The sequence below is a fragment of the Nothobranchius furzeri genome, chromosome 3 (genome assembly GCF_043380555.1).
Source record: "Nothobranchius furzeri strain GRZ-AD chromosome 3, NfurGRZ-RIMD1, whole genome shotgun sequence".
NCBI classification, from domain to species: domain Eukaryota; kingdom Metazoa; phylum Chordata; class Actinopteri; order Cyprinodontiformes; family Nothobranchiidae; genus Nothobranchius; species Nothobranchius furzeri.
Window position 1 is genome coordinate 64,453,951 of NC_091743.1, and position 19,786 is coordinate 64,473,736.

The following is a 19,786-nucleotide window of genomic DNA, read 5'->3' on the forward strand; positions in this document are numbered from 1 at the left end:
CATTGTAACTCAGCAGGAAATGATATCAGTAGGCATCGCCAAACAAACAGCATTTTTTTTTAACTGGAATTGTTGCTGGTGAAGTGGCATGGAAGGAAAATAGAATAGAATTTATTAATCCCACAGTGGGGAAATTTACTTGTTACAACAACACATACACTACAAGAAGAAAAATAAGATTACAGGTAAATTAATAAAAGCAATAAGCTAGTATTTTAAGCTTCAACCCTAACTATCATCCATCCATCCATCCATCCATCCATCCAAACAACCAACCAACCATCCATCCAAAAAACCAACTAACCAACCAACCAACCATCCAAACTATCTACCGGCCATCCAAACTATCTACCGGCCATCCAAACTATCTACCAACCATCCAAACAACCTATCAACCTACCATCCATCCATCCATCCAAACAACCAACCAGCCATCCAAAAAATCAACTAACCAACCAACCAACCATCCAAACTATCTACCGGCCATCCAAACTATCTACCAACCATCCAAACAACCTATCAACCTACCAACCATCCATCCAAACAACCTATCAACCTACCAACCATCCATCCAAACAACCTATCAACCTACCAACCATCCAAAAAACCAACCAACCATCCATCCATCCAAACAACCAACCAACCATCCAAACAAACAACTAACCAACCAACCATCCAAACTATCTACCGACCGACCAAACTATATACCAACCATCCAAACAACCTATCAACCTACCTACCATCCAAAAAACCAACTAACTAACTAACCAACCAACCAACCAACCAACCAACCAACCAACCAACCATCCATCCATTCATCCATTTAAACAACTTACCAACCAACCAACCAACCAACCAACCAACCTACCTACCTACCTACCCACCGACCACACAACCAACCACACAAGTCTTCAGATGGTTATAGTGAATGATTGGCAGTAAAAACCAGATGAAGGGTTGAGTTCATCAGTAGTTGCAATTTAATTGTGTTTTTTAAACTATCTGACTCAAAAACATCAGAACCCCAGCGTGCAAAACGGGTCAACTTATTAAACAAAAATGCATTTCTTTTTTATTTTTAAACACTGGTCATTATTAGATTATTGGAGTGTCTTTTGTTTTCTTGTCAAATTCCACCATTACTCAAAACTGTTGTAGTTTCCAGCAGCTGATTGGCTGATTATTTCAAAAGTTCCAAAGCTCAGAAATGCTGATGATGTTGTAATCCAGAGGTATCTGAAGTTGGTCGGATGAAGAAAATTTTGATTAAAATCAGATGGAACAGTTATTTTATAAAATCATGGCACTTGTACATTGTGGGTTGTGCATACTTTGACCTTGACTGTGTAGAGTAAAACCAATGAGTCAAACTGGGTCAGTGAAGGCCACATCGATGAGACGGTCACATGGACAAGCTGTAAACTATGACCTTTGGAGGTGGGGGTGTTTAAAAGAGTGTGCAATAAATAAACCATCAGACTAACTGGCAAGTCTTGAACCATAGCTGTCATGTCTCTCTCTCAGTTCTCTTTCTTTCTTTCTTTCTTTCTTTCTTTCTTTCTTTCTTTCTTTCTTTCTTTCTTTCTTTCTTTCTTTCTTTCTTTCTTTCTTTCTTTCTTTCATCCTCTCTCTCTTTCTTTCTTTCATCCTCTCTCTCTTTCTTTCTTTCTTTCTTTCTTTCATCCTCTCTCTTTCTCTCTCTCTCGCTTTATTTCCTCTCTATTTATTTCTTCCTTTCTCTCATATAGAGAGAGAATACCAATGAGCTGTTATCACCTGAGTGGAGGCAGCCAGCAGCTGACTGATGGACCGCTCATCTGCTTCACTTTCTAACTCAGACAGGATGCGTTTTCTTCTTGGGTGAAAATGAAAATGTCAAATGTAGATTTTAAACAAGGACGACGGCTCAGCAATATCCAGGAATGTTTTGAGATAAAATCAGCTGCACCCCCCAGCCCTGCCACCATGTAACCTTTTGTATGTGTGATGGAATCCCACTACTGTAAAGATAAGAAGCAATGCCAGCGCTGTTTGTTTTCTGGGCCCAAAGATAAGCTGAGAGAATAATCCTCCCTACTGTTTGGATCACAAACATAAAGCACGATTGTAATTCTATGGGCCTCTTCTTTTTTTTTTTTTGTGTGGACCCCTCTCCATTTTTCATGAGGCGCTGTCCTTTGCAAAGTTTGCTGTGTGTTGAAATGCTCCCCCCATTTGGGTGCCTTGTGCCAGCCCCTTCTCCCCCCTTGCACCAATGTGGGGGAGAGCCTTCCCAGGACAAAGAGATGGATGTATAATAGAACGGAGAAGGAGGGGTAGGAGAGACAAAAAGGACAGTGGGTGTTTGAGTGAGAGGGAGGAAAGGAAAGTGGGTGCACATGTGAAAAGACACGGAGGACATGACAAGTGCTTGCTGAAGGGTTTAACGCCGCTGCCAGACTCTGAGTGTAGCAACACAGAAAGAGAAGAAACAATCTGCAGTTTTCCTCCTCTACAAACTCAATTTGCTAACTCATTACAGACTCCACAGAGTGTGGGATTTGCTGTGCAGTTAGAAAGTTGGAGAGCACATCTTTCTATCTGCACCCCCATCCCTCTCTCTTTCCCCCATTCCTCCACCACATGGTACAGTCCATTTAAAAGGCGGCGTGTCATCTCAGTGTGTGCAGGGTCCTCTCAGAGAGCAGCTGCTCACAGCACGTTCTCCTCGGCGGGAGCGTTCACTTTCCCTCCTGCTGCTGCTGCTGCGCTCCTTCTCCTTTTCTCCTTCTGTCTTCCTGTCCTTCTTCACTCTGTTTGCTTTTCTCCTTTTCTTAGCTCAAACTCATGCTTTCTCTCTCTCTGAAGTGCAAACCCCTTCTTTGCAGTAACAGGTAGACACCCTCTATGTGCAGTTAAACCCAGACGAGAAGGAGCTGTGTTGTTCTAGATGCAAAGTAGACCTTAAGAGAAGAAATACAGAAGGAGGAGGAGGTGCTGAAGAGGAAAAAAGGAGGAAAGGGTGTCCGCTCCACTCCCTGTAATGCTCCTCTTGACACCATGCTACTCTGTGTGGATTTGGTCCTCAGGGGAAAATCCTTAAAATGATGGAGAACAACAAACAGCTGGCTCAGAGGATCGATGGGGCCATCCAGTCCGCCAGTCAGGAAGTGACAAACCTGCGATCCGAGCTCTCCGCCACCAGCCGCAGACTGGCAGAGCTGGGAGCCAGCAGCCCCCCCGCCCTGGAGAACCACCACCAGCTCAACCACCACGATGACAGCCTCCACTATCGGGGTGAGTGAGTGTTACTGCAAACGTATGAATGACAAAACGTGTGTGTGTGTGTGTGTGTGTGTGTGTGTGTGTGTGTGTGTGTGTGTGTGTGTGTGTGTGTGTGAACAGGAACATGTGTGCCTGTTGTGAAATCGGCAGTGGGAAACATTTGGAGAATGTGCATTCCACCGTCCCTTCTGTGACTTGTGTTTTTCCAAAACTCAGCATGTGAACATCAGAAAAGGCAAAGTGGATGAAGAGGAAAGAGTGTTGCTATTAGACAGTGGGGTGGGTGGGTGGGTCACAGACCCAGAGCGTGGGTCAGAGTCAGTCAGACTTTGGTTTCCCAGGCAGCAGCAGAGGTCCTCTGGGGCTCTGGTTCTGTCTTTAATCTGCTAACAAGAAGCCGACTGACACATGAACCGTCTAAACACCACGACTCTGTCACTTAGCCGTGAAGCTCCACGCAAACGTGCGTCATAGTGGATGTCACTGGTACTAATTACTTAATTTGGCTCCAAGTCATACTTCATAATAAATATGTTGTTTCCACGGGAACCATACATGTTTAGCTGTAGCCCAGCTGATGACAAGGCACGGCAACTTTCTTTTTGTTTACTTGATTTTTGCTTCTGCAGATTTTAAGTCTGAATCTTTGTCAGTTTATTGCATATAGAATTGTCTAGAAATCGTTGCTTTTACATCCTGTTTGAAAAAGAAGCTTGGTTAGGTGGAAAATAGTGATGCATCATCTGTGTTGAGCTGCACGAGTTCAAATAGTCTAAAAGAACAAAAATAAGCTTAACAGGTGAGCTTATTGATCTGCTCTGCTCTTTTTATTTTAACTTTGTTTTAGTGTTTAGTAAAAACTTGATTTCCCTTAAAAATATGAAGTGTTACATTATTTTTAGATAACCCACCAGTGATGATGAGTGTGGGACTCTGATGTGGGTTGACATGAGGCCAAGCTATTCTTATTTCTGTCTCTTTAGAAAATTCTCACAACCAATAAATGACTATTTGGGCAAAAAGACCCAAAAGTTATTTTAGACAAATACAGATTAGCAGCAGCTGCCTCATTGACAATGAAGCTATCTCCTGAGCTACAGATACATATTATTTATTTTTATTATATAGTGATAATTAATCTAATTTGCATTTTAATTCAGATGTGTTCAGCTGTAATCCACCAGATTTCATTACAGCGAATAATTCTGTTCATATGAAACATTTAGCAAAATAAAAAAGAAATCATGCTTTAGATTTTTCTTCTCCAGAAGAATTTCGGAGAATTGGCGCTTTTACGAAACTGTTCTTCCTTTTTGCGTCCAATTGAGGAAATAAGATCCAGATGTACTCATCTGAGTTGGAGATTACTCTGCTGACAGCATGCATGTTCAAGAAACAGACAGCGGTTAATAATGGGAGTAATTTTATACTCCAGTAAAACTATCAGCCATAACATTATGACCACTGATCACAACAATAGCATTTTTAAATTAATGTATCAGCTTACGGGGAAATGAAATATTTGTCTTTAAATGGGAAAAAAAGAATCTCTTCATTCAGGGATGTTCCCATTGGTCTGAATGGTCGTTATCTACCATAATTGGATATAAGAAGTAAAAAATAAACCCGCAAAGAATGTCTGATCAAGCAGGTGACTCAGGCTGTTGAAAATGTTCATACTGGTTTGACAGAAATGTGTCATAATCCCAGTTAGGTTGCATAGCTGCTCATCTGTTAGCATCCGAATTAGACCTTGGAGAAATGGGAAAGATGGCTTGATCTGATGATCATGTAAGTGTTGCTTTAATAAGAGCGACCAACCTGATCATTCATAAAAGGCTGATGAAAATGACCTCTATGCTGAATAATCTACCTTGTGGCACAGCAAGAAAACGATTTGAGGAACACAATCATAATTTTTTAATGTTTTTCGAGTTGTAAGAGATGCTGATCAGTTAGTGTGATAAGGTAAAAGTTGAGAATGTTTAAAGTATGAGGTGGCATTCAGCCCGGAACCTTTGTTTCCCTATGTTGTTTCCCCAGCTTGAGTGTTGCAGCGCTCCGGTCCGGAACTGAGCGCCAAAGAAGTAAGAGTCTGCTGACTCGGATGTAATCCTGTGTCTGTTTCAAGGTTATCATTAAAGAGTTAAATGTTAACTGCAGCGGAGTGCATCTTTTAAATTTTTATAACCCCTTCAAGTTACTACAGTTAGTTAAGAGACTTCATCTCACAGCTCAATGCTGGACGTTACACAGTACAAACTATTTAAGGACACCTTCAAGCTGGGGTATGCAGTTTATTTATAGTAGGTAATCTTTCACATTTTATATTTCCTCTAAGTCCTTCCACTGGCCTCTACAGCAAAACTAATCAATAACGTGAGCTAGAGCGTTGACCAATAGAGTTGCATATCCAAAATAGGAAACTGTCAATCAGCAAGAATGTGCCCCACATCCCAGCATGCACAACTGGGTGATGTGGATGCGTCTTTGCTGGCTTAGCACAACAACCTAGCTTGAAAGCTAACTCAAACTGCTTTGAATTAACGTCAATCTGTAAATGAGCCAACTGTGGAAGAAGAGGGGAACGAAAGGGCATTTATCTTTTGTGTGACTGTTAAGTGATTAATGTTGTGTTCAACCTTACATTACATCAGACTATTGGTTTAGCAATAGCAGGGGTGCGCTAACATTGCATGGTCATTCCTGCTGGTTTTAGACGTTTTGCCGTTTGAGCACTGCAGATGTGGTTAAAGCGAGTGATTAGCAGCTCTTACAGAACCCGATGAAGACTGAGGAGATAATTCAGCAGTTAGCATTAGCGCTGTCTGAGCAGGAACATATCAAAAACATTGTAGTTCATTAGCGTGCAAATACTCAGTATGAGGTGTGGTGTGGCTTTCAGCTGCTTCCAGAAGAGCAGGGGCAGCATGGACAGGAGCTTTGACAGTTTACATTTCAAAATCTCATCGTCCTCCTCTTGATGACATAACGCTATTAACTTTAACACAGTCCATATGGTTATGAGTTATCAGTGTAAGTGGAAATAGTGTTCAATAATGACCAATTAGGGTTATAGAGGCCTCTCAGCTGAGGTCATTAGTTAGGTCCACCCTTCTCTCTCTCTCTCTTTCTCTCTCTCTCTCTCTCTCTCCCTCCCTCCCTCCCCTCTGTCTGGTTGGAGTTATGTTAACATGCAGCCTGACATTCCCACATTCCTGAATGTCAGCTTGATGATGTCATATTTCCTGTTCCCAGGGCTCAGCCCAGTGGCCAGGTGACCAATCAAACCCAATCCCTCTACCTCCCTCACCCCCACATTTGAGCTCTCACCTTGTCTGAATGATAAAGGGCAGAGACTGAGAAAAACGCTGACTTTAACTTGTTCTTATAAGATTTTAAGCTGAAGATGATTTGTCTTGGAGTTTCTTACAGTGATTGGTGGGATGAGCCAGCGCTTCTGGCTTAGGGAAATTAAATGTTCTTTGGGAGTGTATCTCTCGCTCACCCAAGCCAAGCTGTTTGTTGGTCTATTTGTTGGCTCTGCAGGATCAAAGCAGAGTGTTTTAATATGCATGAACCAAGTTCTCGTAAATACATTACACTGTGCCAAGGTGCCAGGATTTTTGCAGCGTTTCACCTCCCCGCGGGGCCACAACAACATCTCTGACAGACGTCCAACAGGACTGTAAACACAGCAACTGAGCCGGTTGTTCGGTGTTAGTCTGTGCTGCAGACAATTTAACTGAGCTAACGGGAGAAGGAAGAAAGTTTATAAACTCTCCAGTTAACTTTGTAATTTAATCTGGTTTATTCTGTTTTTGTAGATTTGTTGTAATTTGTCATAATTTAAGAATAAAATATCAGAAATATCCTTGGACAAGTGATTTGTATCTTTTTATTAGCGATCCTTTCTATGACACTGTCACACTGACAATGAAACTCAGACCTATGTCCCTGTTTTATGCTTCCATCATGGACAAACTGCTTGAGTCCTGCTATAAGCAAGCGTTAAAGGTCTAATTCTTGCTAGATTAGTGCAGAGTTGGTCAGTAGGGCAGCACAGACTCATGGGAGTTTGCCAGTAATAATCCATAAGCTGTTTCTGAGTGACACAGTGAGTGGATAACCTCAGCTTGTTTAACCCTTTCAGGTTCGGATAAACCACGTGTTTGTTTTAGAGACCTACTGATGTGTGCGTAAAACATATCTTAAAAAAGGCTTAAATAAACTTGAAATATCTCCCAAATTAGATAAATACTCAAATAAAGTATTTTATATAAGTAATTTATTTCTGCATTTTTTGCACAAGAAGCAAACTGACCAAAATCCAGAAGTTTTATTTTCCTTTTTTAAAATATGTTGTTTTAATTTAAAAAATAATTCATTTAAAATCCCAAAATATGTATAATGTATTATATTTACTGTTCTTGTTGAGATTAATAAAATATTCCTAATTTGGCACCAGCATTGATATATCATTATGGCAAAACTTTAAGACCATGATTAATGGAATTAATTTCATTAAACAGAGCAATCAAGCTAAAAAGTAAGAAGCAGTTTTAGAGCACTTCCAAGGTAGTCTGGCTAGCCATCCTACATGAAGAGCAAAATTATTTTGCTTTAGCAAATGACGGTTTTGATTCTCGGCTACTTCCAAGGCTGAACAACAAAAAAAGGCTACAAATGAATGAAAAAAGTAGCTAAATATGAAATAAGCTGTAAAAAAAGCAAAATGAGATATGTGTTAGTTAAACTCTAAATCTGTTATCTCTAACCAGCTTGTCTCCTCCGTGCTGCAGAGTGACTCATCTTTCCTGGAGTTACAAACGTTCATGGTTCAGTTACCCCTGTGGTCTAGCTTTAATGATGGAGTAATTCATGCAGTCGCCGTGGGTCTGGATTTAGAGCCTGTCAACCAACAATCAAGAAAAATGTTTATGGAGAAAAGCCTAAACTCGCTGGACTTTTTTAGCTTATGTCAAAGAAATATTTCACCTTTCGGTCCATTTTCTATACTTTCAAAGTCAAGACTGCAGGTGGAGGGAGACGACCACGGCTCATACATGTAACCCTTAGAGACAGAAAACCACGGGACATAAGTGTGTTACTGTGCAGAAGTTTAGGAAAACCTCTCCTTTTTATTTTGGCTCCAGAGTCAGAGTTAGAATATTTGTCCAGGGAGAAAGTGAATGAAAACAGCCTGGCAGCTGATGCTAAATGTATTTTCAGAATTGTTGTGCTACCATAAATTTAACATCACTAGGTTATTCGCACAATGTTTTGTGGTTGTTTGCTGTGGTTATTAGCTGCAAGGCTAGTTACTGTAGCTCGTCCGGCTGGAAACTTCACAACATATCTGCAAGAAATGCCATTAAATGTTAGCCTAGTGAACTAGACCAAATTCTTGCTTTGCAAAGTTTTATATACAGGTCCTTCTCAAAAAATTTGCATTTTGTGATGAAGTTCATTATTGTCTGTAATGTACTGATAAACATTAGACTTCCATATATATTAGGTATATATTAGGTTCATTACACACGACTGAAGTAGTTCAAGCCTTTTATTGTTTCTAATATTGATGATGTTTGCATACAGCTCATGAAAACCCACAATTCCTATCTCAAAAAATTTGCATATTTCATCTGACCAATAAAAGAAAAGCTCCTTCATGAACCGTCACCTTATCGTGGTGGAGGAGTTGGAGTGCCCTAGTGGTGGAGGAGTTGGAGTGCCCTAATGATCCTAGGAGCTACGTTGTCGGTCTCCTATGACAAATTGGTCTTAGGTGAAGGGTGAGACAAAGAACGGTTCAGAGGATCTTTCATGGATATACAATCAAAGAGTCGGAGTACCCGAGCCCGGATTGTTACTGGGGTCCCACCCTGGAGCCAGGCCTGGGGCCCGTAAGCGAGCACCTGGTGGCCGGGTTTTCGCCCATGGGGCCCGGCCGGGCCCTGCCATGGTCCTGTTGGCTTCATCAGAACGTGATCTTCAGCTTTCGCTGGAGCTGTTCGCAGCCGAGTGTGAAGCAGCTGGGATGAGAATCAGCTCCTCTAAATCTGAGACCATGGTCTTGGTTCGGAAAAGGGTAGAATGCCTTCTCCAGGTCAGGGATGAGGTCCTGCCCCAAGTGGAGGAGTTTAAGTATCTCGGGGTTTTGTTCACGAGTGAGGGAAAACTGGAGCGTGAGATCGATAGGTGGATTGGTGCTGCATCTGCAGTGATGTGGGCGTTCTACCGGTCTGTCGTGGTGAAGAGAGAGCTGAGTCAGAAGGCGAAGCTCTCGATTTACCGGTCGATCTACGTTCCTACCCTCACCTATGGTCATGAGCTTTGGGTAGTGACCGAAAGAACGAGATCGCGGATACAAGCGGCCGAAAGGAGTTTTTTCCGACGAGTGGCTGGGCTCTCTCTTAGAGATAGGGTGAGAAGCTTGGTCATTCTGGAGGGGCTCGGAGTAGACCCGCTGCTCCTCCACATCGAGAGGAGCCAGTTGAGGTGGCTCGGGCATCTGGTCAGGATGCCTCCTGGATGCCTCCCTGGTGAGGTTTTCCGGGCACGTCCAACCGGGAGGAGACCTAAAGGTAGACCCAGGACACGGTGGAGGGACTATGTCTCTCACCTGGCCAGGGAACGCCTTGGGATTCCCATGGAGGAGCTGGCCCAAGTGGCTGGGTAGAGGGAAGTCTGGGCCTCTCGCCTTAGGCTACTGCCCCCGTGACCCGACTCCGGATAAGCGGATGAAAATTGATGGATTGCTAATTTTTTGATATAGGAATTTTGGGTTTTCATGAGCTTTATGCCAAAATGATCAATATTAAAAACAATAAAAGGCTTACTTCAGTTGTGTGTAATGAATCTAATATATGTGAAAGTCTAATGTTTATCAGTACATTACAGACAATAATGAACTTCATCACAATATGCAAATTTTTTGAGAAGGACCTGTATATGAATGTATAGTCTGGCTTGCCAGGCTAATTTAATGAGACATTTGTGGCAACATGGTGGTTTTAAAATAGCATTTGCATAAACTTAAGAAATCTGAATGGAATTGTTTTAAGAGAATTTAAAACTTTCTATCTGATCAGAGTTAATCTCTGGTTTTCCAAAGTGAAGCCATCCTACAAGAGCGGGTGTAGGTGGTATAGCTCATGAGCTTTTCATACAACTCCACTTAAAAATAATTATTAAAGCAATAATTCTTTAATAATAATAAAATAATCCTGCAACACCTATATTCAACAGCAACAAGGTCAATTTAATTTCTTGGACTGATTTAGAATGTATAACATACAACATGCAAGTAGTTTAATTAATCTCTTAACTGATCTAATTGCTTTAAGCTAATTTTTTATAGCCTGGCCAGCCAGACTTGGCCGCTGTCTAATCTCCACTGAGGACAGGTCTGGATACTCGGAGGCAGAGAGCACCATGAGGGGCGGGACTAGCCAGCTCAAAAATAACCAATCAGAAAAAAGGTGGAAATGTCGACCGTTCAGTGCAATGCTGTAGTTTTTTAGCTGTAATCAAAGATGGCGTCTGGCGACAGCGCTTAGTCTTTCTTTAGAAAAAAGGCTTTTAGCGCTTCTTCTCGTTGTGGTTTTAAAGACCTGTCCAAAACATTTAGAGCAGAGGAAAGAGCCACAGCAAACTCTGCTTCAGACGCCATCTTCGTTGTTTATGAGAAACTGAGCGTCACGGTGTGTGACGCACGCTGCTGATTGGCTTGGTTAGAACTCCCAGGGGGTGTGGCTATTTGAATAGGAGCATTACCAGGCCCTTTGCTTCCCATAAGGAAGCATTGGCATGGCTGGCCAGGCTAAATGTTTTCAATTCAATTCAATTCAATTGAATTCAAAAATACTTTATTTATCCCAGAGGGAAATTGATTGCTACATATTTTATTACTGACTGTCATCTATTTGTGGCAACCTGGTGTTATGACACACTCAATAAAAATTATTTTCTGCATTTGTCTGCACCCAATGTCATTCACACACAGATTAGAAAGAAATAAGTTTATTCATTTTAAAATGTAATGAAAATACACGATGTATACAGATGACAGATCTCTCCAGCCGGTCTCTGTGTCTGGTGTTGGACCCAGCTTTGCAACGATAAGTTATTTTTTTCTGGAGTGTGTGTGGTGTGGGAGAGGACGAGTGAGAAAAATGTTGGGGAAATAAGGGGCTGCCTCCCCCTGGCCATTGTTTGGACACAGTGTCCCACACGCTGCATTGACCTCAGACAGGGCGTGGCTCAGGCAGCCTGGGTGGGGAACACGGTGTATACATTGCATACTTGCTCTGTGTGAGGACAGCAAACAGGAAGACGGGTGGTCTCCGGAGAGTGTCACAGGGAAAAAGAAAGAACTGGGGTGAATGAGATTCTGCCCCTTGAGTTTTAACGATATGTTCCCAGCCCTGCTCATGTTCACAGTGAAGTAATGAGAGACCTGGGCCTCTGACAAACTCAGGCCAGATGGGGAGAGGATTCTTTTCTACGATTACTCTTCAGCAGAGAGCATTACAGCCGCTGCAGCTCGTCCTCTAAGATAATCACTAGAGAAATACTTAATGACCATGTGGGTCTTGCAGCAAGCTTTTGGAGAATTTAAATTTTTTTTATCAGGATTTACTTAAGTTTCCCTGCTTTATGTTGAGGACCTCGTTGTTCTGCTTTGTCTCAGTAATAGCTAACAGTGCGGAGGAGGAGCTGGTGCTGTGTTAATGTGGCAAACCAATGTCCATTAGCCTGAGTTTCTTGTCTTTAAATAAAGTTTTGATCAGTATTTCTTTATCTTTTGGGACATTTTTCTTTGCACTTAAGCTGCTTTTTTATTGCTGAGTTAATAATTGCCAAAAGAAGTGAGGCTCTAATACAGAGAGTTCAGCACCTGTAAGAAGTTTGTGGCTAATAGCTTTTAGAGGCTCTTAAGGCTAAAATATCATTTCATTCCTCCAACTGTGTTGTCTTTGGCATTCCATATGAATCCTATAAATATAATTGAATTGTGTTTTAGTGACAGAATACTAGTAACAGCTCAAGTCCCCAAAATATCTTTAAACGAGACATTTTATGCAAAACTGACCGTTTGTGCTGCCTACAAAGAAATGAGAGGACTGGAGCAGGGTTGCCCAATCCTGGTCCCCAAGATCCCCTATCCAGCTTGTTTTATATCTCACCGGCTAAATCGCCTGTTCAACAGCTGCTCAGGCTCTGCAGAACTGCTAATCAGCACTGATTCAAATCAGGTGTGTTGAAACAGGGAAACCTCTAAGGCCTAGTCCACACGTAGCCGGGTCTTTTTAAAAACGAATATCCGCCCCTCCAAAAACTTGAATCCACACCACCTCGTTTAAAAAAAAACTCTGTCCACACGTACCCGGATAAATACGTTGTTAAGGACATGCCAGACCTGTAGGCGGCAGTACTTCCCCCGTTCTTAACCTCGTCCTTCGTCTGTGGTCTTCCGCAAGGAGCAGTAATTCCGCTTGCAAAAACAAACAAGCAAAAAGCGCTTGGACAATTGATAAAGCGAGCGCAGCTCTGAGGGCATCCATGATGTCGGCTAGTGTAAACACAGGTCGCACACGTGATGTCAGCATTTTTTGTCGCGGAAAGTGACGTTGCGGACCCCAAAACTCCGGTTTTGTCTGTCCACACGCAGACACCCAAAACGGAGAAAACGCAGATCTTCACTTTGGCCGGAGTTTTTAAAAAGATCCGTTTTCATGTGAAAAAACTCCGTTTTCATGTGGATGACAGGCCAAAACGTAGAAAAATATCTACGTTTTGGCAGATCCCCGGCTACGTGTGGACAGGGCCTGAGACAAGCTGCTATAGAGAATCTCGAGGACCAGATGTAGAGTTTAGGTTTGGTTGTTGCTTGAGTTTGTAATGGAATCCAAGCTTCAGTAATGAACTGACAGAGCGGCACAGGATGTCAGTGGGAGCTGAAGCCTGGTTGAAGTTCACTTGAGTAAGTTTCCATTCCGGGATTTAGCAGCCTCGGACAGCTGAGCAGCTCCAACCATGTCCTTACACGGCCAAGAGACAACAGTATGCGTTGTCTTTTGCAAGTTACTTGTTCTGACAGCTCAGATTTCATGTTGCCACATTCCTAAACAGTCAGAGGTTAAAGATGAAAGCTTATGTTTGGTGGCATCGGCCTTTAAGAGAACAAACCTGCAGAGAGGAGTTTTACTAAGATGCCAAACAGCTCTAACATTTTCCAGGCAGGTTTTATCTGAATGAAAACTCTCAGAAAAAGCCAGATTTGATGAGTTTTCTAAAGATGACACAAACCATTAAATAATACTTTTTAAAAAAAATAGAAGATAGCTTTCCTATCACTGAGACGGTTGAGTCTCTGTATGCTAATTATATCTTTTCTTTTCCACTGGCTCAGATCAGTTTTTGGATCCCAGATGATTTTTTAATGAGAAGTGATTTCCTTGAGTATGGACTTCCTGTATTAGGATGTGGTTTCAGGAGAACATTGTGGAAGTGGCATAAATCACCCTGGAAGTGGGAATAAAGAAGTGGAATAATGAGGATACTTCTTTGCTAGTTTTGTGCTTGTTAATCAGTTTCTCTTGGTCGGTCCCTTGTGATCAGTTTGCATAAAACATGCATTTAAGGACTCCGCACAACATCAGAACAGGTGCTCCTAATAAAGACGTTCTGGACAGAGTGAAGAAGAACTTCCCAGTGGAGCCTGGAGAGTTTTTTGTGCCTGGAGAGGATCAGACAGCAACTCCAACAAAGATGAAGTGAGCTGCATCAAGCAGATTTCTTAAAAAGATTTGTCCCAGACCGAGCTAACAGAACAGAGTTTCTGGAGGGTGGATGGTGCAGGTATCTGAGCGATGCCTGGCACGGCAGCCTGGAATGCTGGTGCTGGATGTTCTTCATGCCTCCATTAATTATTCTCATTTAGCACCTGGGTGAGAGAAGTTCTGAGAAGGTTTGCGCACAGACAAAAAGAGAAAACGGTTTAGTACGTTCTCCAGTGTGAGGTGTTTCATTCCTCTGATGTTCTGCTTCACAACAGGAGGTGCAGATAATTATCAGATTTCTTCTCCCCATGCTTCCACTCTGCTCATCAAACTCATTGCTTTCACCTGAAATCCCTGTTGAGTCCAAACTTCTGCTCCCAGGAAGAGCCGAGCAGTAAGACAGCCAACATGTGGAATCACGAATGCCTTCTCTACGGCCTCAGCTCATCTTTTTTTAAACGCCTCATTGCTTTAGCAGCAGAGGCTTTTTATTGCCGCTGTATATTGTTGCCTTGCTTGCAGTTTAAATCCGTTCCCCAAGGAGAAAAAGGATGAGGAATGGAGGAAAATGTTTTTTTTTTTTTTTTGCTTTTAGGAAGCACAGAACTCCCTCTGCTTATCCAGAGGATGCAAAGCGTTAAATTCCAGCAGAGCTGACGATAAGCAGAGCACGTCTCTGCTTTTGTGAGTTGTGTCTTCATGCAGGTCTGAAAAACATTCCAAACATCAGGAGAATGCTGTGGAGGGTTAAACATGTGTACAACCCATAAAAGGCGGAGGAGACATCAAAGCGCGGCGTTAGAGCGGAGGATTCATCTCAGCTCTCTGTTTATATTAGGGGTAGGGGCTGTTTTATACAGTGAAACCACCATTTTACCATGATTTATGTAGCAGTTTGTTTTAAATATGATGGTGATAAAACAACCAAGCCAATTTCCTTTGTCAGAAAAGCCCTAGAACAGTGGTCCTCAAATGGCGGCCCGGGGGCCACGTCCGACCCGCGAGCCCTCTCTTTGTGGCCCCAAACCCCACGCGCATCCCCCACCCCCGACGGCCGATCGGGAGATATAGGATAGATAGAGCTGAGGAAAATAATCAAATAACCAGTGCATCGAGATGCGGGCATAAACGATTCTGCATCATAGAAGAGTACCATAATCAATCATAGTGGAATGTAGTTTTGTTATTTTAACGGCGGCACCAGCGTAACATCCAGATCTGTCAGAGCAGGTGTTCTCCACATTTACCGGGTAGGAAACTTTGGTCCGCCTTCATGTGGTTCTGCAGGGCTGAGGCTGCAGCGTGATCATCTGTCTCTTTTATTTAGGAACACGAAGTTAAAAGGAGAGAGAAATACGAGATAGAAGTTCTTGTTCTACTTTATTCTTTTCTTTCATGATGATAAACTGATGTTAAATTCAGCTTAAAGAGAAACTGGGAGGAAGCTTTGGTTCATTTTAGGTTACAGGAGATCTTGTCTCCTATCTGCTCCTCCAGAGACAGCATGGACATGAGGGTCACATGGTGAGGGTTACACAGGACAGGTTAGTGCAGTCACACAGCCGAGCTGGAGGGGGACAGGTGTTGTCCTGCTTTATATTGCAAGCTTGTGTGCTATGTGCATTGTAGCCAGCGATCCAAGCAGCAGCAGCTATTGGTTATAATTTATTTCAAATTTATATTTATTAAATTTAAGTGTTATTGTTTAGATATTTGTGTAAAAACAAGCTAATTATAAATGTAATCTGCTAGAATGATCATAGAAATGAGACTCAACTATTTCCTTTCTGGGGGGTCAGGTTAGCGCTCCAGATAAGCCCAAATAAATAACTACCATACCACACCACTTTTACTTAAAAAGAACTTTTAAGATGGCATTATAGCCAACCAAAGCACTGCACACAAAGCATGAAATAGTTGCATCATAAAAACACTATAAAATGTACAGCAAAGAAGGGTCAACCAAACAAGCTGAAACCATAAAAACAGACATGGATTTAAAGTGAAAGAACCAAAGTGGAAGAGGGATGATGAGGAGTAATGCTTTATGAATCGAAGGCCAGGGAGAAATTGTGTCGTTGGGTAAGACATTTCCTCCACCTTGCCTGAGCTGGTGGTGGTCAGAGGGGCCGATGGCACAAATGGCAGCCTGGCCTCTCAGACCACGCCAGAGCGGCTGCGGCTACAGTAGCTTACCATCACCAGCAGTGTGTGACTGCAGGAATAATGGGAAGTGCTTTGGGTACCTAGAAAAGCACTATATAAATTCAATCCATTATTATTATTATTATTATTATTATTATTATTATTATTATTATTATTATTATTAATTTTGTAGAATTTAAAAGAGCATGAACTTTAGAGGGATCTGACTGAAGCTTTATCGTCTTTAAAGTGAAGGTTATTATGGGAAGTATTATTCTTCATCTTTAAACCTATAATAATTTCAGGTTTTTTTTTCATTTAAGAGTTTATTCTGTGAGGTTTTATTAAAATTGTACTTTTCAAATGTAACATGTTGATTGTGAGACTTCTTTGGATCATCTTCTGCCTCAGCATCAGTATTATCTCTCCAAAGATGATCACATCAAATGTCCCCTTTCTTCTTTGTTGTCTGAAATAAGGCATTTCTGATTTATCTGATAAAGGTTAATCCAGTTAAAACCTGTGTTCCCAGTTCAAAAACACAGGTATGCTTTTACTCATCCCAGTAAATCCGTGTGTTGGTGAGCAGCAAGTGTCTGAGTAACTTTAGCTTCTTTAGAGAGGTGAATGCAGTGCTTTTAAGATTAATATATTACCTTTACTTATGACCAATAAGCTGTGATACTCTATATAAATATAGAAGATTTAGAATTCTTTGTTTATTCAGGGATTGTAGAACACTTCATATTCATTCAAGAAGAATGCAGAGAGGCCCGGACTCCAGCTAATGGAATGGCAGGGTTTGGCAGATTAAAGGCCACAAATGTAGACTCCTGTCTCCACGTGACCAGATACTGAAGGGGCCAAACTGTACATGAAAAACTGACCATTTCTGGACATCCAGCAGGAACACACTGTGACTTCTAAAATCTTCTATTCAGTGTTTGAAGCTTTTTGCTCGTTTGTTTCTCGTTTCCCATTTTAGAAGAGTGGATTTGAAGAGGCCTCCTAAGCTGCTCTTTGCTAAAAAGCAGTCGGATCAATATTTAGGGTAATTGCGTTATTTATGTATAGAAAAACATCCATTTTCAGCTGCAATTTTCTACATAAAAGGATCTGGTTTCAAACATGTTAATCTCCTCTTTGCAGATTAATTACTGCTTTCAAAACCATCTGCATTCTCATTTGCCAATCTATTTTAGTGCATGGCTTTATTTTCCACTAAAAATTATCTACGAGACGGCTAATTCTGACATAATTGGTTCTGATTTGTGCAAACCTGCAGTGAAAAATGAATTTTTTTTTCTTCTTTAGGGTTTTTTTTTATAATCAGAGCTGCATCCAATCTGATTTCAGACCAACAGGGTAGAATGAGATTTTCTAAAACTTAATATTCCCATCAGGAAATGTTCACAACTGCATTTACATAATGTCTGTTCATGCATAGCAATCAGACAAATGAATCAGCATGGCTCTTACTGCAGTGGTTTGTGATATTTTTAAAATGTGTTTATTGATTGGGTCATTTATTATATTTTATATTACTAAATGTTAGATTTAGCATCATGCAGGTGAAACTTGAAAAATTAGATTATGGTGCAAAAGTTCTTGAATGTCAGTAATTCAGCTTAAAAGGTGAAACTAATACATGAGATAGACTCATTGTATGCAAAGCCAGATATTTCAAGCCTTTATTTGTTATAATTGTGATTATGCTTACAGCTAATGAAAACCCCACATTCACAATCTCAGACAATTAGAATATTGTGAAAAGGTTCAATGTTTGAGACTCAACGTGTCACACTCTAATCAGTTAATTAACCCAAGTAAAGGGTTCCTGAGCCTTTAGATGGCCTCTCAGTCCAAGTTGAGTGACTGAAATAGGTGGACTTTTGCACCATATTCTTATTTTTGGAGTTTCACCTGTATTTCATTTTTAAACATAATCGTTTCCCCACATTTTTGTCACTGGTCTTTGTTGGTCTTGCAGATTTCCGTCCATATTTTATGTGTTTGGACAAACCGACCCAGAGCAGACAGACCTGGGAAACTCTGCTGCTGCTAAAAATGTGATGCAATGTTGCTGTTAAAAGTTCTTGTCCTGCAGCTCTCAGCCCTTGTTATTTTATTTCACCTCCACAACCTGAGCTGACCATTGCATTTTGACCATCATCAGATTCTTCCTTCCCTCCTCCGCTGCCTGAAAATATCATGCTCTCTGTTGCTGGCCGACCACATATTGATGAGGACAGCTATGACGACTGGATCTAAATGATGGAATCTTCCACTCTGCTTGCTGAACAATGAATTTTATTCATCATCGCTTAAAGCAGCGTCAGGATTTTTTTTTAAAAGTTCTTCAGATTCAGGGTTTTCCCTCAGATTCCCTAATGAACCACAGCAAGAGACTCGGCTAGTCTCTGTCCAGGAATGTGCTCTAAAACCCCTCAAATGTTCCACAGCTCCTTCCCAGTTGCTGCTCTTTATTTCCAAATTATGCACCTAAAGAGTCTCTTAAAAGGATCCTTAATGTGTAAGTTTTTATTGTCCATGAATTGAAAGCAGCCACCTGCCTTTCTTGTGTATTCTACTGAGTCACGTTGCAACTAGGCTTGGGAATGAAATGCTTGCGTTCAGCAGCTAAAACAGGCTCCTTCTCCTTATGAGGTTAATGTGAGCCACGAGGCTACAGAACATTCACTACTTCATCAAGAGACTGGCCTGATGGAGAGAAGCTGAGATGTGTATAATTTACTGGCCACCATGGAAGACCTGAAGCAAAACACACATATCCACACAAAAAAGATCAGTGAAGACATGGGGATAAATGGGGATAAATGTGTGGAAAAGAGGAGAGGAGAGGAGTTTCAGACCTGCCTCCATTATTAGATCCTGTGTGCTGCTGAATTGATTTTAGAGGTCAGTCTATAAAGCACACTGCTTCAGCACTGTGCTAACGGTGGCATCATTATGATGTTATTAGTGAAGAGGGGGAGGACTGGCAGGGCGGTGGGAGGGTTTTACAGATGTGTGAAACACAGCTGCATTAAGAAGAGTGAAAGGAAGCAATGCTGCTCCCAACGTGTTTTTCTCTGCTGTTAGACAGTTGCAGGGCTCCTCAAGGCCCAGGTCATCAGCCTTGACATGGATGGGATTTTCAGTGAGCTTCTGGGTGCGTGTGATGTAGAGTGTTGGATCCTCGTCTGTTTGCAGACGTTATAGTAGGTCCAAGACGTGGAGTCTGTGGTCACTTTGGAGCAGGACTGCAGGCTTCACATGTAGGCTAAACTCCTTCACACGATGCTAGTGTGGTGGGATTTTCTAGCATGTAGCTGCAGACTGGTGCAGACTGAGAGAGGCATGTGAGAACGGATCCGAGGCTACGGTGTGATTGAGAATGGGGTGCTCATGCAGGTATCACAGTTGCCTTACGTAGTTGAACATTTTCTTAAGTAACTCTAAAAATGCGTAAAGGTGTGGTTCACTGAAAAAACATTTTGTAAATCTTTGATTTTTGATTATAATCAGTGACTGAGTTTTTCATGCTGGTTGAACATGAAAACAGACCTACACCTATCTTCTGCATTAGC

The 19,786-nt window shown here is 41.7% G+C and overlaps 1 protein-coding gene across 3 annotated transcripts in view; it reads left to right on the plus strand.

The window, feature by feature from the left end:
- Nucleotides 1-19,786, plus strand: part of kaznb (kazrin, periplakin interacting protein b) — a 155,999-nt gene that overhangs the window by 65,359 nt on the left and 70,854 nt on the right. For all 3 annotated transcript variants that reach the window (XR_008558964.2, XM_054730140.2, XM_015959008.3), the window contains exon 4: nt 3,069-3,276. Coding sequence is in view for 2 of the 3 variants with exons in the window: in XM_054730140.2 (XP_054586115.2) it covers nt 3,069-3,276 (208 nt within the window). In the remaining variant the exon portion in view is untranslated. The remainder of the gene's footprint in view (nt 1-3,068; nt 3,277-19,786) is intronic.